Source organism: Anas platyrhynchos, chromosome 6 (assembly GCF_047663525.1).
Source record: "Anas platyrhynchos isolate ZD024472 breed Pekin duck chromosome 6, IASCAAS_PekinDuck_T2T, whole genome shotgun sequence".
NCBI classification, from domain to species: Eukaryota; Metazoa; Chordata; class Aves; order Anseriformes; family Anatidae; genus Anas; species Anas platyrhynchos.
The window spans coordinates 31,004,437-31,028,154 of NC_092592.1; the positions used below are offsets into that span (position 1 = coordinate 31,004,437).

Genomic DNA, 23,718 nt, shown 5'->3' on the forward strand with positions numbered 1-23,718 from the left:
CATTTTGTTTGTGTGCGGGGCGAGCGGGGCGCTGCGCGGAGCGGGGCGGCCGGGCGCTGAGGGGCGGCGGCGGCGCGGGGAGGCGCCGGGCGCTTGTGCCGGTTCGAGGCGCTGTGGGCAGCCGGGAGGGCGCCTCCCGCACCCTCCGCGGTCATGTATATCAAGCAGGTAAGGCTGCGGCGTTCAAAACGCCCGCCCGGGCCTGGCTCGGGCGCTGCGGGCTCAGCCCTGGCCGCTTCGCTCCCTGCCGGGGGCTGCGGGGGGCGGGCAGGGCCCGGGCCCGGCCTGGGGGCTCCGTGAGGCTGGGCAGCCTCGGGCTGTGGGCTTGCTCCTGCACGAAAAGCGCTGTTACTGCACTTAGTGTGTGCCCGCAGTAATATGTAACGTTGCTTATCGTGCTTGACTTTTTTTTGGCTGCTTTCTTACCACTACTTACCTATATATGTTCATTTAAATGAACGTGTCTTTAAATGAGTAATTGGCATATGATGCATGCTGCTCTAAAGACTTTAAATAAGAACTCTTGTTCCACAGACTTAAATTGCGAAAAAAAGTAAACAGCGAAACTGTATAGAGTTGTAAAAAGTCCAAATTAAGTCAAAGTAGGGGAAAGGAGTTCCATGGGGAGGGGGAATTTAGGTGGCCCCTTAGCAATAATGTCCTAAGAGCCATAGAAGAGATGTGTACAGTGTGAAGCCATTGAGGGGTGACTTTACCAATATCCCTTATCTTACTGATTCCCCAAATCATTACTGAGCTTTAAAGATTAAAATGTTTTAGGTCTCCAAGTGAGGCTATGCAAGGCAGTAAAAAAGTTCCATGTTAACAGATGCTGTGATTGGGAAGTCTTCAGCTAATGCATAGTCTTCAACTTGTTTTCTGTAGTTTGATCCATTAAATTCAGAAATCTTTAGTTTCTTCCAGTGCAGCTTCTTTAGGTTGAGATCTGAATGCAGCACGTGTACAAAATCTCATTTTGCTTCTAAATTTCAGCAGTTACACTGTTGAGAAATACCTTGTAACACATCCTGCTGTCTTCCCAACAAGTAATTCCTCCTTTGTATTAGCTGTGATGATGAAACATCGATGGCATTATTTTTAACCAGATCTTGCTTCTGGTGGGGAAAAGCTGTGGGAAGAGCACAGAGACTAAATGTCAGTACTGGTCCTTCTGTAAATGTTCTTGCTAAAAGATCAGCAGGTGTCAAAACTTCAGGTGGTTGGTGTCTTACTGAGCAGAGGAAAGCCCATGTATAGTCTTCCAGCACAGCTTTGGTGTTTGGAAAGGGCTGATTAATGCTGAGGTGTGCTGGAAGCTGGCTCAGTTTTGGTGCTATGGGGAATCAAAGTAGTGAGATGCTGACACTGTACTGTGTGTATTTGGACTGACAAACCTCAAACCACTACAAGAATGGTTGAAGTTTAATGTGCTTCGAGATCCCTGCTTGCTGTGTAGCTCCCTAGCTAAATTGGTTGTGTAGGTTGTATGTGTTCATTTAGGAAGTGAATTACCCAGAACCAAGACTTCTTTATTTTACTTTTCTTGTCTTTAGGCACAGTAAAACAAAAATAAGATTGTCTTGCATATGAAATAGGTAGAATCCGATGTAGTGTTTACAGTCTGTAATTCTCTACTTAAAGAACTTGCAGGTGGAATTCTTATACTGCATGTAGATAGTGTTATAAAAGTAACTGTAAATCTGGCCCTGGTACGATAAGTACTTGATATCTTGGGGGTTTCTTTCATGTATGTAATATTTGATCCAAATACGTTTTCTTGTGTAGTTTAAGATTGTTACAAATTAGTGTTAGAACTCTCTCGATTGCTGTGCTTTGACCTAGATAGGTGCCAGCATCTCTTAGGGACTTTTTTTTACTTTTTTTTTTTTTTTTCCCTGCATCATAGTGATATTTAGTTGAGGGACAAGTCTTATGTTGCAAGATGCTGATCTGGAGTTGGAAAGTTAAAGGGGAGGGCAGGGGGAGGGAGAGGAGTCAAGTGTATAATAATATTGATGCAAACACTGTAAAATCGTATAGTTTAAAGTGCTTAAGAACAGAGGTAAGTCTCTCATTTTTCTTGTTAGGTAATCATTCAAGGCTTTCGAAGCTACAGGGACCAAACCATTGTGGATCCATTCAGCTCAAAACATAATGTCATTGGTAAGTTCTGATGCCTCTCTTCTAACACTAACTCCAGTTGCATTGCTGTTTCAGATGTTGATCAAATTAACAGTTTTTAATATTCTTCCCACCTTTGATTAATTTATTTATATTTTCTGTATTGAAAAGTTGTTTACATTTATCTGTAACCTGTCACAAGGAGGATTCAATTTACAGCAAAGAATTCAAGCATTCAATTTTTGCTGTGACAACAGTATGGGTCTTTAGTAACTGAGTGAATTGTCATTCAGGCAAATGATCTCGGTATTAGGCAGTCCTCCTGTAAAGGCTGTACATGCTAGGACCAAGAGCAGAGACCTTGCACAGGATATTTTTTTCTGTGTGTGGATGTGTGATCATTTTTAAGTAAGCACACTAGCTACCATAAAATGCTGCAGAGAAAAAACAGTGAAGATAATCTTTCTTCCAACTTTGGAAGGTTGAGTTTCTGGAATGTGGATCTTCAAAAAGTGCGACACAAACTTCACAGTGTTGTTTTTTTTTTTTATGTAATATATAATCTAAGAGCATGTTCTGCACCATTCTCACATCTCTTCCTATTTTTGTACATGGACGTCTGCTCCTGCTTTCTCATTTTTACTGAATTTAGTGATTGTGCAGCAACTTTGAGACTGCTGACCCAATAAAAAAGTTAATTTGGGACATAGAAATGTAGTAGGTAGGCTTTACTCTGAGAACTGATAAACTAGATATGACTTGAATAGCGTGTTGTATTAAGTAATGTTACTTCAGTAGGAGCTAAAACTTTATCCAGATATGAGTGTTCTTAAAAAAAAAAAAAAAAGCGGTTTTGAAGTTGACACAGTAGATGCCCATATTAAAGACAAAACACTGACCCTTGCTAAAGCACTTCAGAATGTTTTTGAAACATTTGCTTTGAAATATAAATGGTACTTCCAATCTTTTAAAAAGAAAACGATGCTGAATTAGCAAGTGGAGAATACTTAACCCAACCTGAGTCAACCTGAGTGTGCAAGAATGTAATTTTTCTTCTTAAATATAAAAGATTGATGCTGGGACCAGTATCTACTGGTTGATTCCACCAGGAGACAAGTATTAAAAAATAAAAGGATGGGACTACATAGCATCAGTCTAACCATTATTCTAATTGTATAGAATAGTGTTGTGATTTGTCACTGACTGAATGGGGAAAGGATCGCTCAGTCTTGTTTCTAGAGAGTAACAAAGTGATCCATCTACTAAATTTCTTACTCCCTTGAGATGTTGTTTTATCTGGCTGTGTTATGTTTGGGTTCTGTTCTTGAATATTTGTGCAAAATTTAACATATGTTGCCATGTTAATTGATTTCAATTTGTAGTAATAAACTTTGTGTTTTAATCTTCAGTGGGAAGAAATGGATCTGGAAAAAGCAACTTCTTTTATGGTAAGGGTGAACTTTATATAATATCGTTGGGGTGGTGCTGATATAAGAGTGTTTGTGTTTTGTTTTTTTTTCCATAAATTGGTTTACCATATGTTCTTCCTTAACAAGGAGTGGCATGATAGCGAGTCAGAAGGACATACGGTTCTCTCCCTGATAGACTAATAGAACAAATTTTGAAATATTTTACTATGTTTAGTTAGAAGAAAAACTAGAAACTTTGTTTAATGCTACCGGTACTAAAGGAGATCAACCTTATCTATAAGGCCATACATAACTATAACAGAGGACAGGGGAAGGTAAGAGGGCAGGATAACCTAGGCCTGGAGGATGTGCCTGTAAAGAATAGGTGAGGAAGTCATGGTATGTACGTCTTTGGATATGTAAATGACTTAGTTTAGTATGCATGGATAAGTTGGAACAACAAGGTAAGAAAGAAGGAGATGGCTGGAGCATGCTCAAGAACTGGGTTCAAGCAGTGAACATAGTGAGGAAGACTACTGAAGACCACCAGTGGAAACATGGACATATGTCAGAAACATTTCCATATTTTAACAAATTATGGGAAATAGTATGAATGTGGGAATTATTTCTCAGAAACCTGATTGATGTGCATGTTTTGATTGATCCCTTTAGCCTGGACAGTTCAGCGCACACACTAGGTGATCACCCATGCAACCGGCGCCACAATTAAAAAACGCCTGCTTTCTAAAACTCCAAATTGAGTCTTAAAGAGTTTCTTCAACCAGCTTTTATGGTATCCCACAGATATATCATTATATGACAGTGATGAAAAGAAAGATCTGAAAGCACTTACTCAGGTTTATCATCACTATTCAATTTCTCTTAAGGGTCTTCTAAGATTTTTTTTTAAATGGCAAAAAAGTATTTGTGGGAGGAAACTGATTTTAAGTATCACCCACCTTGAAAAGTGATTGTAATATTTGCAGTTACTTCACGCATTCTTACTGGCTAAATTTATGGCAAAGGACAGAATAAATCCTCTTTTTTATTTTTTTTACAGCAATTCAGTTTGTCCTCAGTGATGAATTCAGTCATCTTCGCCCAGAGCAGAGATTGGCTTTGTTGCATGTAAGTGAGGTGTATGATGATAAGATATCAGAATAAATGCATTTCAGTTTTGCTATAAAAATGGTCAATTGCTGGGATGTAAATATTTTAAACCAGTTATTTTGGAAGCATTCTCAAACATGCTAGTTTACTTTTTTACATTGCTAAACGGGAACTTATTACAAAGTAATATGTTATCCTTATATATATAAGTAGTTAATGCATGCCTGTGAATGTCTATCCAAGATTTTCAGAACTAAAAGTATATGTACAGGAACTTATATAGATGCTCTTCCTTTCAGAGCCATAGAAGGAGAGGGGAATTGTAATTGTCAGGGAGAAGGGAAGATAAATGAGCTCAAAATCCTTCTAAAGAGAGACTTATCTAATCAAAATATCTCCTTTTGCAGGAAGGTACGGGCCCTCGTGTTATTTCAGCTTTTGTGGAAATTATATTTGACAATTCGGACAACAGGTTACCGGTAAGTTAAATGCTTCAGAAACAGATGATCATTTCAGGCTCCAGTTCTCAGTATTAATAAAACATAGTTAGTATTGAGCTGCTTTTGAATTAGTTCCTGTAAAAAGTGCAGTAAACATTCTGGTTTAGTTATTACCTACTGCAAACAGTTAAATTTACTCGTCTTTGTTTTCTTAAGATTGATAAAGAGGAAGTCTCACTTCGCAGAGTCATTGGAGCCAAGAAGGACCAGTATTTCTTAGACAAGAAAATGGTGACGTAGGTACTTCTTTTCCTTAGCTGAATGAGCTGAGCAATATTTCTGTAAAATTAGTCATAGTAAATGCTTGCATCTCTAGTCTGAAACAATTTATCCTGAGTTCCATGAGCAATACTGATTTAGTTGTATAATACTGAGTACCAGTAGTTTGACATTAAGGTCATTGGTCCTTGTGTAATAGACAGCAGATTTCTTTGAATTTACAATTTAATCAGTTCATTAATATCTTGCTTAACTGCTTATGCAGTATTTTTCAGGCCTGCCTTTTTTTTAAATAAGAGCCACTAGACTTAAGGTTGTTTCTTATCCTTCTGTGTGATACATACCTGTATTTGCCACCTCTTTGCTGTGAGGTGTTTGGTTCTTCATCCTTTTTCCAAAGCTATAGGATTTTAGTTGGTTTCCTTTTCTTTGACAATTTTACTTTAGAATTAGGTATTATCTTAGTTTTTTGAAGAGAGCGTGCATTGCATACAGTGATCATATATGCAATATATTGTTGTGATATTTCACTGTCACTTTTGTTGTGTTTTTAATAAAATCACAATAACATTTCAGGAAAAATGATGTAATGAATCTTCTGGAAAGTGCTGGATTTTCTCGCAGTAACCCATACTATATTGTCAAACAAGGAAAGGTAAGATTCTTTTTCAGAAAGTGAGAGAAATTACTATCAAAAATACTATGTATCCTGGCTGGCAAATGTTCATTTTGCTGTACTGCTGCAATAACTTAAATCTGTTTTAGTTTGAAACAATTCTTGCAGATGCATCACTGCAGGCGTTGGAGTAGTGCATGTTAATTTTAAAATGGAAAAAAAAAATGTTTTGATGCAGTTAACGTTGATATTTAGAAATGATACAGTCACCTTTGCAATTGCATGCAAGATAAACTTAATTCATATGACTATAATGATGTAAGTTCCTATATTTTTGGTCTTCAAGATGAGATGCTGACTGTAGAAAACTGTTAATATGCTAAAAACACTGTGAATGACTGTGAATTGATGGATGAATGGAGATGTGTAAAACTGGAAAGCCTGGAAAGGGCTCATAGTGTGACCTGTGTTAACGGCACCCAGATTAGATGGCTTTCAAGACCCAAGAGTGTAGCAAAGAATACCAGATCTAGAGACAAAGGACAGGAATGACTTCTAATGGCTCACAGCAGCAGGACATGATGGTGACAATGATAACTGCCAGCTCTGAAAGATTACTGAAAAGCCTATTCAAAAGGGGAATATGGGAGACTTTGAGGAAGACTGGGTGGCAAAAAAGCTTACCCAGAAGCACAACTTCTAAAATGTTTAGTAATGTGAATTCGTCAACACAGCTGAATGTGTATGTTAAAAAAAAAAAAAAAAAAACTTCAGCTGGGAAATAACTGTTTTGTAGTGGAGATTGGTGCATGATTGGTGCATGTGACTCTTAGAGCAAGCACAAAGTCAAAATACTAGTATTAGATTTTGGTGTAATCCGAATTGGAAACAGTTACCTAGTTTTGAGATAATGCAACTTCTCAAATTGTATTGAAGGAAAATGAGTTCTACCTTGTCTTTGTGTGTTTCGGCTTTAATGAGTGCTCCATGAACTGAATTGTTTTAACGTTTAGCTGCCTCTCCCCATTTTTAGTGTAACATTTCTAGTGTGTGTGGTTTTTTTTGTTTTTTTTTTTTTATGGAGGTGCTTAAACTAGCTGATTTAGCCGCAGGAATAAAGGCCTGAGCTTTAGGTCTTCTAAATGTGTTTTTGAGGTGGCAAAGGTTTTTGCGGTTTACATAATATCAGAGCTCCTGAGTTCTAGTAAGAACTGGTAGCATTTGAAAAACAACAAAACGAATTACAAACAGAATACTAGCAATTCTAAAGCAATCTCCTTTTAAGGAAAGCAGCATGTTAGAGATCTTCCCAAAACCTTTTGCAAGCAGGAATAGCAAAAAAAAAAAAAAAAAAAAAAAAAAAGTACAGTCTTTAATCTGTTGTACTAAGCCATATGTCTAGAGCAGGATATTGAAATTATAGATCTTGAATTTTCAGATCAACCAGATGGCCACAGCTCCTGACTCTCAAAGACTGAAGTTACTAAGAGAAGTAGCTGGTACCAGAGTGTACGATGAACGTAAAGAAGAAAGTATTTCACTAATGAAAGAAACAGGTAAAAATCTTCTGGACACTGGTTCTCCTTTTCATGTTCATAACTGCTGACAAATAGTTGATCACTGGAGGAGGTTGAAGTGTTTAACTGAACTTCCCTCTTGTGTTTTCTAAAGAGGGTAAGCGAGAGAAGATCAATGAGTTGTTGAAATACATTGAAGAACGACTTCATACCCTCGAAGAGGAGAAGGAAGAGTTGGCTCAGTACCAGAAATGGGATAAAATGAGGAGAGCATTAGAATACACAATTTATAATCAGGAGCTTAATGAAACCCGAGCTAAGCTTGATGAGGTAAAATATTTTGTGAACTACAACATTTAACGTGAGCTGTTCTGCTTTTTGCTGATATCTGCTTATGTTCCTCAATAAAGTCCTGTCCATATCCTCTGCTAATTCAGCAAATTATGCTTGTTTTTTTGAAACTGGAAGTTTACTAGAACAGTTTTGCTAATTAGGCTACTTTCCCTGCAGCTTTCTGCCAAGAGAGAGACAAGTGGAGAGAAGTCCAGGCAGCTGAGAGATGCACAGCAAGATGCTAGAGATAAAATGGAGGTAAAAATACTTAAAGCAAGGGTGTCTTTTTCCTTTCTGTTAGATTGCTTTATTTTTCTTATATATGTAAACATTTAAGTCTGAATTTACAGACTTCAGAGTTATTTGACTCCATATGAAAAGAGCTCTTACACTTAGAGCTTTAACCAATAAAGTTAGAAATTAACTAATAACCTATGCCTTCATCCTGTTTGGAAATGGGAGAAATTTATTGTATTTCTTTTGTATCTTGATCTACATAATGCTCGTGACTTAGTTACTGAAATGTGCATATAGTGTTTAAAATTCAACATGCTTAAATTTGTGTAGGAAATAGAACGGCAAGTTCGTGAGCTGAAGACAAAGATTTCTGCAATGAAAGAAGAGAAGGAACAACTTAGTGCTGAAAGACAGGAGCAGATTAAACAGAGGACTAAACTAGAGCTTAAGGCTAAAGACCTGCAGGATGAATTAGCTGGCAACAGTGAACAAAGGGTACGTAGCTGTAATGAGTGAATAAAAGGTGTTTGGTGCAAGGTAGTATATTTGTACCTTGAAGACATTTTAGCTCTACACTCTAAGTTTTGTTTTTTAGCTGTAGTCTTTCATTACTTTGTAAGCTTTGCAGAACAGGTATCTTAAGTTTTTGGCACGTCTTCTTCCTAATTGTAACTGAATTCACTTAAGTTTTGAAACAGTGTAGTATCAGATAATTGTAAGACCGCAAAATTGCATTGCTTTTAAATTATTCTTCAGAATTGTGTGTTTATCTAATGATACAGTGTTTTTGATACTGCCTCACTTTAAATATTGCTTTGTTTCACTTTCAGAAAAGACTGTTAAAAGAGAGGCAAAAGCTTCTTGAGAAAATTGAGGAGAAACAGAAAGAATTAGCAGAAACGGAGCCAAAATTCAACAGTGTAAAAGAAAAAGAAGAGAGAGGAATTGCTAGGTCTGTGATGTTCTATAATGGGAACTCAAACATTTTAGAAAGAACCAAGATAACCAGCAGAACAGCCATGTGTGATATGTCGAGAGTTAATATTTCAGAAAGGGGTGTTTGTGTGTCCTCATGTATGGCCTCCTTTAGTGTTGGGTGTTAAGGTTGGGGGAAGTCACTATTCGGTGAACTTAATTTTAAGCCTTCACCATTTTGTGGAGTTCTACAGACTTGCGGTTTTATGAAGTCTTTTGGGTGTTTTTATTGTTTATAATGTGATCCTTTTATTTTTGTTACTGATTTGGTGCTTAATCTTTAGAGCATGGTTTGACAGTTCTGGAAATTTCTTTTGGTAATTCTTAGTGCTTTTCTTCATATATTTAAGAGTTCTTCATAATACAGCATGTGTTCCCCTTCTCAAAATAAAATAGACTTGCACAGGCCACGCAGGAAAGAACAGATCTTTATGCAAAACAAGGTCGGGGAAGCCAGTTCACATCCAAAGAAGAAAGGGATAAATGGATAAAGAAAGAACTGAAGTCTCTAGATCAAGCCATCAATGACAAGAAGCGGCAGATTGCAGCTATACACAAGGATTTGGAGGATACAGAGGCAAATAAGGAGAAAAATCTGGAACAGTACAGTGTAAGTATAATTATAATGAATGCAGGATTTTCTGCTGGGGTATAGTCTTTTAAAAATCCATTTTTTGGAAATGCCTGCAGATAAACTCTGAAATAAATCTACTAAAATCAAGGATCGGTCTGAAAAAATATCTAGAAATGTAGTTTAAAAAGAATAGCATTCTGGTAAAATACCTGATGTAGGCCTCACCCATGTAGCATAAGTAATGATTCTGAGTTGATTTTTGAAACAAGTAGCATTTACCACTGACTGTAATGTTATTGTACGGCTCAATAGGAATTATTAGATAGAACTGAAGATGTTAAATTTGAAGTGACCTTGATTCATTTAAAAAAAATGTCTGACTTCTCCTAAAGGAAGATTGATTTATGCTCAAGCTAAAGGCGTACATAAGGTGTCTTGGGTGAAACTCCATGGGGAACTTGCAAAGTTAGGTTGGAAAAACTTCTGTTACTTGAGAGAGTAACTGGTTGTCCAGGATGTAGATAGCTATGAAAATGTAATCTGAATGCTAGCCCCAAGCTGCTTTGAGAATGGCAGATATTAAAATGAGGAAGGGATGGAGGTCTGTGCATTTGTCTCAATAGCATGCTTTTGATGGCAGCTGTAGTAAAGCACAAATAATGCTGGAGAGCAGGCTAAAATTTTGACTAATATCAATATGGCCTGATATGCAAGACTAGTATGTATGTTCTTATCAGAAGTGTTACTTCAGAACACTTGGTTTGTGTATGATGGTTACTGTTTTGATGTGGTTTCTTGCAATGACCTAGTGAGCTGTTTCATTGTATAACACACCTATGTGCAGTTTGTGCCTCCCTTGCAGTCTGTTTTATCACTTCAACTTGCTACTGCTCACTTGCTGTCAAAGATGCTTTTATTCTTAGTGCTTTTATAGTTTAACTATTTGTTTTGTGAAAAGCTTTGTAAGAATTGGTTCTGAATTCTTAGTAGTAATTTTTAGTATTGAATTTGATGGAGGGTGGCGGTGGAATTTTACCTGAAAAGAGCTGTAGTTTCATAGTGATCTTTTCTTTGTGTTAGAAACTGGACCAGGATCTTAATGAAGTGAAGGCTCGTGTTGAAGAACTGGACAGAAAGTACTATGAAGTGAAAAATAAAAAGGATGAACTACAGAGCGAAAGAAAGTTAGTAATTAATTGAAATATGTCTGAATCTCACTTAATGTGAAGGACCCCAACAGTGTAGTTGTTAACATGGCATGTAGGTATGTTTTTAAGTATAGCCATGTCTGAACTTCTGCACTTAGCCTTCCCATTCAATTAGCAGTCTTCAGATTAAAAAAAAAAAAAGATTTTATTCACCTTTAAATACTTATGCTTTTTTCTGTATGCAGTTATCTATGGAGAGAGGAGAATGCAGAGCAACAGGCTCTTGCTGCAAAGCGGGAGGACTTAGAAAAGAAACAGCAGCTCCTCAGAGCAGCAACAGGAAAGGTAAGACGGCTTGTGATCATTCCATGTGGAAGCTTTTATTTCCCATCCTAATGGAAAAGTCAGTAATCTAAAGACAGCTATGATGGTAAGACTAACGAAATAACTAAGATGGGTAAATTGTATCTGTAGGCTGAGTTTTTTCAAATATTTCTAGCTCTGGAGTACTTTGAAATTATTTTTCTGAGCTTAAGATGATAGAGGAGAGGTAAGGAGACCAGGTAGAAATGGAATACTTCTCAATACTTTTGACTTTATTTTTAAAAAAAAAAAAAAAAAAAAAAGAAACAGACCCTAAGATGTGGTATGCTCAACTACTTAGGTATCTTACTTTAAAGCAGCAACTTCTCAGTAGTCAGCAGAAGTTTGCTGAGAAAGGAGGTTACCTCTTTCTAGAAGCTGAAGATAAAATGGATGTGTTTTCTAGCTTTTGTAATTGCAATGCAATAACTAATTATGCTTTAACAGGCCATTTTGAATGGTATAGACAGCATAAACAAGGTTTTGGAGCACTTCCGTCGAAAAGGCATAAACCAGCATGTTCTAAACGGCTATCATGGCATTGTGATGAACAACTTTGAATGTGAACCAGCTTTCTACACTTGTGTTGAAGTTACTGCAGGGAACAGGTAATTACTCTTCAGTGTTACTTACATTGATGCAGCTGCAGTGTTGCAATCAAATCTGGTGCTCCTTCCTGCTTTTTTTTTTTTTTTGCTCTCCTTGTAATCTTGAGCTTTGGTCTTCCTCTTGTCAAACATTGTTACGTAGCATCATTAAAACTTCAAGAAGGAACTAAGAAGAATTTTGCCTATTCTAAAAAAGTGGTCCTAGCCTCTCAAACTTGTTCCAGGGTGGGAGGGGGCTTGGGGGAGCAGGGCCCAAGACCCATGCTCCAGATACTTGCCAGAAGCAGTCCACTGTAAAGCATTGTGCATTAAGTAATGCTGATGTTTCACTGATAACAATAGAAGTTATTTCACTTATGCTAGAAAATTGCATGGGCAAGGATAGCTTTTAAGTAGCAGCTGCCAGTTTAGACACTGGAAAAAAGGTGCGTTTAATGAGTCTTCAAGTAATATGTTCCAGTAGCGTCCATTGGCACCATCTGAAGTTCTGAATTAATTCATCTTCTTTTGTGTGTAATCAGTCTCTGGTCCAGTTGATGCTCATACTTGCTCAAAAACTTGAAATGCTGCCCCTCATCTGAAACACCTGTGTATGTGAAAGCTTTTATTTTTTTTAAAGTACTTCATGGCTCTCCCTGAATCCTGTTGTCACCTGTGGTTTGGAAAAAAGCAATAATAAGCAAACAAATTCAGCTTGCAAAGGAAAGATCACATTTCAGTCCTGATGCTAGTCTGACATGCACAGGGATATAGATGTAGTTGTCTCTTCTCTTGCTTGCGTACTGAGGATTGAGACAAACTTTGTAAACTCATGCGAAGAAAGCTGAGTAGTGGGTGAATTAAGTGGTATGGAGGATAGAGGTTTACAGTTGGACCAAGAAAAGTTGTGTACACGTTGAAACTCTGTATGTAATGAGCTGCTTTTGTGACTGGATAGTAGAATGTAAAAATCTTCAGCGATCTTGTTCTGATAAGACTAATACCATCTGCTTACTCAGTCTTAAGGCACAAAAATAAACTGTAACAAATGCAGTGTGGCTGTACAGTGAGTGATACGTGATGTTACCTGCGTGCTTAATGTTCACATACAAATATATTTGTGCTTCTAGCACTGTAATGCTTTTGCTTGTTTCTTGGACTTGTTAATTAGGTTGTTCTATCACATTGTGGATTCTGATGAAGTCAGTACAAAAATTTTAATGGAATTTAACAAAATGAACCTTCCTGGAGAAGTTACTTTCCTCCCTTTGAACAAGCTGGATGTTCGAGATACTGCTTATCCTGAGACTAATGTGAGTGTTCATTTTGAGCCTTCTTCTGTTTTTTCCATAAATAAGCCTTTGTTTGAACTGTGTGCACCTATAGCCCATTATATTCTTTGCTGTTGAATATTTGAATTAAATACTGCAACTAATGTATCACTTCCCAATATTGAAAACCCTTTGATAGCAGAATGCTTTTTTGCCAGGTATTTATTTTTCAAAGTTGAATTTCCCTGTCTGAGTACATAGGTGGTAATAAAAGGAAGACTTTTCCTATAACCTGACAACAAGTGGCACAGATTATTAAATTCTAATTCTTTAATCTGAAAGCCTGCCATGGATGAAAGCTGAATAGAAGGATAGTGTCCTGTCACAGACGTGGACGCTTTCTCAAAGTTATCTGAAATGAATCGTGCTTTTATATTAAAAAAAAAAAAAAACAAAACAAACAACAACACTTCCGTGACAACTATTTAAAAAGTAGGTCAAACATATTTCAAGAAAGAATATGCTCATATGCAAAACTTAGTGAATTTTCCTACATTAATCATGGTAGATTAAGTTATTTAAAAATTGCTACTTTCCTTTTTTCATTGGATAAATATCAGAAAAAGCAAACAAAAGAATAAGATATCTAGTGTGTTTAATTTGGGAGGGCTTTATTAGTAATAATTGTGTTAATGTTTGTAACTTAGTCTCTTTTCGGAGGAGGATTTTTTTGCTGCCAATAATTGATATATATTATACTTGTTTCTGTAGTAATACTCAGATGAGATTCCCAGCAGACTCATAGTTGACTTAATGCTCGAGCCTAGCTGTTTAAGACTAAAATTGAAAAAAAAAATCTTGCACTTCATTCCTATACGGTGTTTGTCTTGAGTGTTCAGTCAGCGTGTCATCCTTTTACCTGTTTCCAAAGTAATTGTTCACAATATTGTACTTTGAGTTCAAGGTTTGACAGTTCTCTGTATCATGATATGCAGAGCTCCAGAAGTCTTCGTTCTAGAAATCTGATTCTGAAGACAAACGTTCATTCATCTTCAGTGATTTAGAGATGCACTTAACTTTAGATAATACGGTGTTATAAGGCATATTGTCAATACAAGAGTATTTCTACTCTTGATGTAGCTTTTATTTCTAGGTCTCTCTTGAAATGTGCTCGAATTAGTTGCAATTTGCTTGTCATATTTATATTACTACACTCATTAAAATTACTGTAACTTCAGGATGCCATTCCCATGATCAGTAAACTGAGATACAATCCAAGATTTGACAAAGCTTTCAAACATGTATTTGGAAAGACTCTGATTTGCCGTAGCATGGAAGTATCTACCCAGCTGGCCAGAGCTTTTACCATGGACTGTATTACTCTGGAAGGTAAATATTGCAATTTATAAATTAATTATTAGAAAAATATGAGTGTTGAGGTTCATTAAACGTGGTACATTAGTGTTGTCAAAATAAGGTTATTTTAAATAATATACCTGACTGAGATACAGAAGGCTGCACTTGGCAGAGTACTAAAAATATAGAATATCTTCACAAGTCCCTGAATTATCTTATGATCTAAGAGTTAGTAGCTATATATTTCCATCCTGAGAATTGCAAAGCAAGTTAGGTTTATAGGCATATTCTTTCAATTTTAGCAGGCCTGTGTTCCCTGGAAAATTTCTGGTGTATTCTACCAACTTGAAATAGCTTTGAGGGTGTGAATGCATGGTTTTAATTACTGGTAAGAGCAAGGTGGACTATTCCACATGCCAAGCGCATGTTATGTTCTCTAATAATACCTCTTGGAAATTACCGACTTCTGGATGGCAAACTCCATGCACTCTTATCGTTTGTCCCCTTTGCCCCATAAGTCTAAGACTTTTAAAGCTGGTAATTCTAGGCATTTACATTTTCTCCTTATATAAATGCTTTCTTGTAAGCTGCATGGTTTCTTTTTTAATTTTAAGCATTAGCCTTTTTTAAAAAAAGGCAATAGCAATCTGTTGGTCTTAAGGAATGAAATACTTCCAGTTGAATACAAAAACATATTTAACTTAAAATAAATAGTTTATATAAGTATTTTTTTAGGTAATGTGATCCCTGACACTGATGCATGACACTAATGCAGCATTTCTTCAGGTTCTTTGAAATGTTCCAGTTTTTCTGCAAAATTGTATTATGAGAACTTCTGAATATTATGGAGAATACATGATGTGCAATTTATAGTCTCATTCTGTTATGCTGCTTAGGTGATCAAGTCAGCCATCGTGGTGCTTTGACTGGAGGTTATTATGACACAAGAAAGTCTCGGCTAGAATTACAAAAAGATGTTAGAAAGGCAGAAGAAGAACTTGGTGAACTTGAAGCAAAACTCAACGAAAACTTGCGCAGGAACATTGAAAATATCCTTTTGTTTTTCTTGGGAAAGGTTGTGTGATGACTGCTTTCATTCTGCAGTTGCAGTAATGGATGAGAAACAGATTGACTTTTGTAAGTGCAATGCATTAGTGGTGGCGTTTGTTGTGACTGCTTGTACAACCTGGTTCTGTGTGTTATTGTATGGATTTTAATAACAAAAGTCAAAGTAGAAGCAAACAAAGCCTGCATGTGGAAATTGGTATCACCAATGAAAATAATAGACTCTAAAATACAGCAATTGTTTTTGTGTCAGAATTGCATTTTTTTAAAACTCATTCTTTGGTCAATGCAAATAGTTGAATAGTTTTCTATACAACTGCTGTTGGTAACATTTCCATACCAGGGAAACATAACTGAAACATAGTGATTGAAGCATGGATTACTTCTAAGCTGTCATCTATGGCTCAGTATTGAGTGACCTTAGTACAATCAGGACTTCACCTTGCTTGCTTTGAAGAAAGTAGGAGCACATGTGGATTTGATGCAGGAGTGCCTGTAATGCATCTTGTCCAGTATGTTGCTCTGCTCACTGTAGGCTTCAGAACAGGGGAGCTTTGTTAATGTGGCACCATTAACATTTGGTCTTTGCCTTTCAAACTTAGTGTTTAACCTCATCTCTTTGATGCTTTCTACTCCTTTGTTACAGTAACTGCTATAACCAGGTGTTCTTGTTATCTGTGGTAACCTTCACTGCCTTTTCTGACTTGTGCTGTATTTTTAGTACTTGTGTCCTGAATTGCTGCATTACATAGCCAGCATATGCTGGAGAGGTGGTAGAGAACACTATACGATAATGAAGCTGAGAGTTGTTTGACAGTCCTCATCTTTTAATTTCCTTGTATGAAAAGTCAAATAACTGTCACCTTTTTCTGGAAGTTCTTTAATGCTGTAGCATCATCTTGAGATCTAGTATCTAGAATTTGAGGGCAGAAGTGGTTTATGCAACTTTCTCCTGTTTGTGAGGTCATTAAGTCCTTTTTGACCTGTATGACAGCATAAAAATTACTTTTGCCTCAGATTTGAGTAAGGGTTAATTGCATTGTTACAGCTGTAGTTCTGTATTTTGCAAGATCCAAGGTTTTTCTTACAAGTTTAAATGTGTCTGCATTCTGAATGCCATGTTGAAGTAACAGGAAAATCAAGCTTTATGGTTTGTTCTTGGTGTTGATAAGGGTCATGAAGTTCCTTTTGCTGATAGTTCTTGATTTCTTCTGTGCAACTGAACATTTTGATTTGTTTTGTGAGTTCAGCTGAATATGGCAAAGGGAGTAAAAACTAAAGCCACTAGTAGATATGAAATGCCTTTAAGATGGAATTTTCCTTAGCCCGCTGTATGGATTAATAATGAAATTGACCAGCTGATGAACCAAATGCAGCAAATTGAGACGCAGCAGAGAAAGTTCAAAGCCTCTCGAGACAGTATTTTGTCAGAAATGAAAATGCTGAAGGAGAAGAGGCAGCAGTCTGAAAAGACATTTATGCCTAAGGTACAGCAAGATGATATTGAATGTCATTACTGGTTTTATATTATTGTTTCATTGACGTGATTGATAAATTTGCATTCCTCTCTGGTTAACATCATAATTGAAATCTGAAAAGATGATTAGAGACAGTCACAGTAAATATTGACATAAATAGAAAATTGAAATTTGTAAATCTGTGGGCTGCTCTGAGGAATTATTCTGTCTAATACCTGTTCCATAGCAACGCAGCTTACAGAGCTTGGAGGCAAGTTTACACGCTATGGAATCAACTAGAGAATCACTAAAAGCAGAACTGGGAACGGATTTGTTGTCTCAACTCAGTCTTGAAGATCAGAAACGTGTGGATGCTCTTAATGATGAAATTCGACAGCTACAGCAAGTAAGAGGAGAAACGAACATGTATTGTCATTGACTGTGGTACCTTCCCAATAAAGACTTATTTTGGTCCTTTTGTGTGAAAAGTCACTAGTTCTGAATGTATTGTAACTGAGTAGTGTTCTGCCAGGTGGGGGTTGGTACATCTGGAGTTTTCTCGTCTGCTAAGTATATTTGTATGTTTTCTTAAACACTGGGTGAATTTTACAACATACTGTTCTGGTTATTTCTACATGCTAAAATTAGAGTGACCATCCAAAGACGTGCAATATTCTCATACTCAGAATTCTGTGAAGAATATTTTAATTTTTAAGAAGGGGAAAATGAATTGAGAGTCAGTTGAGACGCTGAATATACTTTTTTTTCCCCAGGAAAACAGACAGCTTTTGAATGAGAGGATTAAACTAGAAGGCATTATCACAAGAGTTGAAACATATCTCAATGAAAATCTGAGAAAACGCTTAGACCAAGTGGAACAAGTAAGGATTTTGCTTTCGGTGCATTTTTTGCAGTCTATTTTTGTTTATTTCCGGAGCTTTGATGTGTTAATAATTTGATAAATATGTATTCATCTTTCTCTGTAGTCAGTGATATTTCTTGCTTCCCTTAATCTAAGATGAGTTGCATGTTTTACTTAAATCTCAGCGTATTATTTGAGGAATGTGTGAGATACTGACCAAAAAAATCCTGTCTATATATACTGCCTATGTGTAGGCACAGTATATATAGAACAGAGCTATCATAATGATGATCTGGTTAAAGATTTAAGTATAATGATTTAAAATACTGTAGTACAGTTTTAGAGAATAGTTAAGTTACATGTAGAAAATGGAAGATAAGTTGGTTATCTGGCTTACACTTTTGTTCCCTTCTGACACAGAAGCTTGATGGCATTTACTTTGTTCTATAGGAACTGAATGAACTACGAGAAACAGAAGGTGGCACAGTTCTTACAGCCACAACATCAGAACTTGAGGCTATCAACAAACGGGTGAAAGATACACTGGCACGGTCAGATGGTTGGTACCGCTACTTACTCAAAGAAAAATCTCCAGTGTTTTGAAAGTTCATACATACTGTAATATGAGAAGTAACGATAAATTTTGAGTATGCTATAGTAGTTGCATAGTGTGCAACAGACTTCTTGGAACATGATTCAAAATATAAATGAAGCAAGATTTTGTGTAAATCAAACAACTGAGAGTGTCTGCAATTGACCACTAATACCAGTAAAGTAGGTGTTAGTGATAACAGAATTTTAGCTTCAGGGTACAGTGCTTATGAGGCAACCTTTGTACAAGTCATGATCTTGTACAGTTATTTTTGAATTTTGCCTTAACAGTCTAAAACTAAGTTACTGTCAAATGGGAAATAGTATCTGTGTGGTTCACACTCATTTTTGCTTGTCTTTCTAGACTTCAACAATAACAACTTTTGTTTTTAAGCTGTATAGTTATGGTGGAAGGGAAGAGGGAACGTTAACTCTGTCTTGAAGTTAACTTTCTGTTCATTTCATAATAGATCTTCTTTTAAATTCTCTTTTTCATAAATCATTGGATGGATAATTGCATATTTGTTCTTTTTCCCCAATATCTCAGATCTGGATAATTCCATTGACAAGACAGAAGCAGGAATTAAAGAGCTGCAAAAGAGCATGGAGCGCTGGAAGAACATGGAAAAGGAGCATATGGATGCCATTAACCATGACACAAAAGAACTTGAGAAAATGACAAACAGGCAAGGCATGCTCCTCAAGAAGAAGGAAGAATGCATGAAGAAAATCCGAGAACTGGGTTCACTTCCACAGGAGGCTTTTGAAAAGTATCAGACTCTAAGTTTAAAGCAGGTAATAAATGTGGTTAGTTTCATGGTATTGGGGGGGGCAAAAAAAGATACTGGTCTAAAGTACTAGTTTCATCTACATCTTGAGTGTCAAACATGGCTAGAATTGCAAATAACTTTGTTACTGTTTTTTCCATACACAGTTATTCCGCAAACTGGAGCAGTGCAATACAGAACTGAAGAAGTACAGTCATGTTAATAAAAAAGCTTTAGACCAGTTTGTAAATTTCTCGGAGCAGAAGGAAAAACTGATAAAAAGACAAGAGGAACTGGACAGGGGCTACAAATCCATCATGGAGCTGATGAATGTGCTTGAGCTTAGGAAATATGAGGCTATTCAGCTGACTTTCAAACAGGTAACAAAATGACAACAGTAATAAAGACTAGTTGAAATCAAACAGTTCCCTCTTTTATATGAGAATAAACATGCAGTAAGTGTGGCTATTACGTAGTAATAAAAGACAATATCATGTAACTTGTTTTGTGGGTTTAATGCTGAAAAAAAAAAGCTGGCATTTTAAGTAGGTGCTGATGTTGATTATGACGTTCTAGCTGCTTTTAAAACCTTTTAAATGCTTCATTTCTGTTGGCCGTACTATTTACAGCCCTTTCTGGAGATACATTCTCTAGATTTTAGTGAAGCCTTTCCTAATGCTATTAAAGGATCACAAGTGCAAAGTATGTGAAGGCTTCTCCTACACATTTGCTTAACTGACATCTGAAGCTTACTGAAGTAAATCACTTGAAAACAGCAAAAGCTGCTTGATCATTTAAATTCTACTATTTTGTTAAAGTAAAAAAAAAAAAAAGGTGAAAAATGTCATACTACAAAAGCAGTTGGCTTAGGTGATGTTTTTAGACCAAGTGTTGTATCCTGCTGTCCTGGTTTCACTTAGGACACTAGTGCTTATCTATCGCTTAAGTTTGAATATGGATCTTCCCATTTTTGAAACAAATATTGTATGACAGCATGTAAAAACAGCTGTTGTTTGCACTTGATTTCATGATATAAAAACGATTGTCTCCTTTAAGGTGTCAAAAAATTTCAGTGAAGTATTCCAGAAGTTAGTCCCTGGTGGCAAGGCCACATTAGTGATGAAGAAAGGAGATGTGGAAGGCAGTCAGTCCCAGGATGAAGGTGAAGGCAGTACGGAGAGTGAAAGGGGATCTGGATCACAGAGCAGTGTTCCGTCTGTAGATCAGTTCACTGGAGTTGGCATAAGGGTAAGGAGAAGTATTTGTGTATTTTGTACTTCGAGTATTTTAAATGACAGTTTTCCTGTTTAAAAAAAAAAATCTTCCTGTTGCATTGTTTTCTCCTAGGTATCGTTCACAGGGAAGCAGGGTGAAATGAGAGAAATGCAACAACTTTCAGGTGGACAGAAATCCCTAGTAGCTCTAGCTCTGATATTTGCTATCCAGAAATGTGATCCTGCTCCATTTTACTTGTTTGATGAAATCGACCAAGCCCTGGATGCTCAGCACAGAAAAGCTGTTTCAGGTAACTATCTACCTTGTACTCATCTTTCGTGTGTTTGAAATGACAGTTTGTCTTCTAATATTTTCTATCTCAGGTGAAAGCTCTTTTAATCACGAAGGCACACTCTCAAATATCCCAACATGTTAGAATTTAACTTTGTGCTTTCCAAAACTTCTGTGGACTCCGGTTTTGGGGAGATGCACTGTATTGGCGTTACAGCTTCTAAAGAGTCTCCTTACTATGCTTTAGCATGATAGAAATAGTCCTGGTTTTGAAATAAAGTAGTTTGAAAAATGAACTTGTAGCTCAACACATTAATTTGGAAAAGTGCTTTATCTGTTTCCTATTATAGAAGTTTAATACCCAGTGATTCTTGCTGAATGGTTGAATTTATCAGACTTAAGACTGGAATTGATAATAATACTTAAACCTGGCACTGGTCCTTTCTTGAGCGTTTTTCATATTAACTAAACATTTGTTCTAAATAAGGAATAGCAAACTTCTGCCTGTCTCGTATTAAGACATATCCTATTTCAGTAGAAAAAGGACATTAATAAAGAATTGTGTGTTCTTTTCAGATATGATTATGGAACTAGCTGAACATGCTCAGTTTATTACAACAACTTTTAGGCCCGAACTGCTAGAGTCAGCTGACAAGTTCTATGGTGTGAAATTCAGAAACAAGGTAAACAATTCTTAATTACGGTGTTTACTGAGAACATTATTAACCTGTGCATTTGTGTATTACCATAAGAGTTGGAAGGGAATCTGTGTTATAACTAGAAATGCAGCATTGAAATATAACAGTCTAGTGTTGGAATTTGCTCCTTTCTGAAAATTTAAATATCTGAAATTGTCTTTTCTCTTTAAAATAAGACAAGAAATTTGGTGTAAGCTCATTGCTGAGTCAACTGGAGCTTTTGTAAATAAGGCTGTTTATTCTGTAGGCAGCTACTTAATGATATTTCTTCTTGTTCCACCAGGTTAGTCATATTGATGTGATCACAGCAGAAATGGCCAAAGACTTTGTAGAAGATGACACCACACATGGTTAAACAGAATTGTATTTACTGCTTGTTTGAAAGATGTGTATAGTGCGATGTTTATGCCACGGAACTGTAAATTAAAAATATGAAGCATTTAGTCCTTGTCTAAAATAGTTTTTGAACATATGTTTTAACCAAGATCCCAGAAGGCTTAGTTTCAAAGGAGTTTGAGTATCCATTTTGTCTCTGTTGCTGTATTTTATAAGATAATTGTTAATGTTACCTTTATACAGTACCTGTAGGTTACAAAACTTTCTCTTCCCTGAAATCTTTTGTAAAGTGGCTGTTGCTGTTTTAAAGCTTTTTAGAAAGTGCTAGCTCTTCCTTCCTAAGTACAACTTTATCATTTATACTGCCTCACATGTTTTTTTAATGCTTCAATTAAAATGATTGGTTTTATGCCTGTAACTTGTATGCAAGTGTATGGTGTATGTTGTCTGTCTTCAGAGAGTTCTGCTGAGACAAAGTAAATACTGTTGGTCATATTGGAGCTGTTCATTTCAGAAATATGAGACAAAACCCTTTTTCAAGTGATCTGTACTTCCATTTTCTTCACACTGCAAATGCCAGTAGAAATTCACCCCAATCTTTGTCCAAATTCATAGTGTTCTGGTTATTGGACTGAAAAAGCTCAGTATCAGAAGATAGTGAAGTCTGAAAAGATCCTAGAATAATACCAAGACACTGCTCCACCCCGTTCTTTCCTCCCTGTAACAGTTCTTCCACATTCTGTCAACCTGAAGGACCAGAATAACCTGAGCTAGCCTGTCACTCACAAACCAAACCATGAAACTTCTGACAAAGGGTTGTTTTATAACTTGCTGTGCTATTCTGGAAAACTTGAGGCTTCTCTGTGAGCCATGTATTTCTTATTTAAGATTGCAAAGTACTTGTGTTTAAAAAAAAAAAAAACAAAAAACAAATTGCAATAACATTGCTCTACTCACATATATGCCATTTAAGGTATTTTATTTATAAATAGTACAGTGAGAAACTGTGAACTTGTAATACCACACTTACTCTGTAGGGCACTTAGTGAAACAGAAGACTAAAGCTGCCTGGTAGGTTTTCATTGGCTGCTTGGTGTCCCTGCTGCCCACTGAGAACCAGTTGATGCTGCTTACTCTACGTGAAGTGCAGGAGAGGAGTGTGTGAGCTGAATGCAAGTTTCCTGAGCTGGGGCACACACATACTTACAGTACAAAGCAGGGTAAGAGTAGAAAAATTGGTATGGAGTAACTTCTCCCTAGGAGAACTCCACTACGAAATCACTACTGGCAGTAAACTTCAGAAACCAGAAGGCAAGTAGATCCTACCTGAAGCTTTGCTCTGGAGTCATTAGTTGTGTAGAAGATGCCTCGCAGTGAAAAGAGGAGAGGGTACAAAACCTGAAACAAGCTCTCGAAGCCAAAGTAGCTTACCCAGCCCCCTTACCTTTTTAGCATGTGATTAGGCTTTTATTTGATAACCCTCAATCTGAAATTTATCCTCAATGTGGAGAGCTCTTACCATGTGTTTGTATTGATTACAGAACAGAGCATTCTTAAATTTACTTGCAGGTGAAGCAAGTGAGCTCAAAATCTTGAGGGGTACTTAAAGAGCCAGGTCAAATGGATTTTTAACTGAAGTTAGTGATTGCATGCTCTTCTGGCTATTTCATGCACCTGGGTGTTAAATACCTGTGACCTATGCCCACCAGGAACAGAACTTTCCTGTGGAGGTAGCAGGCTGCTCTCAACTTGTTAGGCTTGCCAGTGCAACGCAACGGCTTGGCAGTTGTTTAAATTTTGGAAGATCTGCAGTTCACAGGTAATGAATCTAATTGCTGTGCTTATTAAAAAATTGTCAGCCTAAATCCCTCTGATCAAGAAGTTTATCAAATTATGATCTCATTAAAGGGGAAATAAATTGGTAGAGCTTCTGTTCCCTGTATGCTGCTCGGTGTCATAGAGCCTAAATGTAACTGAATAACCTCAGTAGCTTCAGCTATCTTAAAAGTTTACTGCTGGATTGAGTCTATCAACCAAGTTAGTTACCAAGCACAGTAGGAAAATGGGTAATTGTCAAGCTGGTGAACACACAGAGGGTTC

At 36.8% G+C, this 23,718-nt stretch overlaps 1 protein-coding gene across 1 annotated transcript; it reads left to right on the forward strand.

Annotated features, from left to right (window-relative positions):
* On the forward strand, positions 1–22,042 carry SMC3 (structural maintenance of chromosomes 3). Its single transcript, XM_027460147.3, has 29 exons — positions 1–168; positions 2,088–2,163; positions 3,531–3,569; positions 4,591–4,658; positions 5,048–5,119; positions 5,297–5,376; positions 5,936–6,014; positions 7,414–7,531; positions 7,647–7,822; positions 8,003–8,083; positions 8,393–8,557; positions 8,893–9,014; positions 9,434–9,647; positions 10,692–10,795; positions 11,005–11,104; positions 11,570–11,730; positions 12,881–13,022; positions 14,219–14,369; positions 15,233–15,385; positions 16,737–16,888; positions 17,106–17,264; positions 17,632–17,739; positions 18,171–18,279; positions 18,859–19,106; positions 19,246–19,458; positions 20,135–20,326; positions 20,426–20,603; positions 21,161–21,267; positions 21,566–22,042. The coding sequence occupies exons 1-29, from the start codon at positions 154–156 to the stop codon at positions 21,635–21,637; spliced, it is 3,654 nt and encodes a 1,217-aa protein (XP_027315948.1). The 5' UTR covers positions 1–153; the 3' UTR covers positions 21,638–22,042.
* Positions 22,043–23,718: the final 1,676 nt, after the last annotated feature.

Coding starts and splice junctions, on each gene's coding strand:
- SMC3 (XM_027460147.3), top strand. Junction 15,386..16,736: donor CTTGCGCAGGAACATTGAAA/ATATCCTTTTGT, acceptor AGCCCGCTGTAT/GGATTAATAATGAAATTGAC. Junction 16,889..17,105: donor AAAAGACATTTATGCCTAAG/GTACAGCAAGAT, acceptor CCTGTTCCATAG/CAACGCAGCTTACAGAGCTT.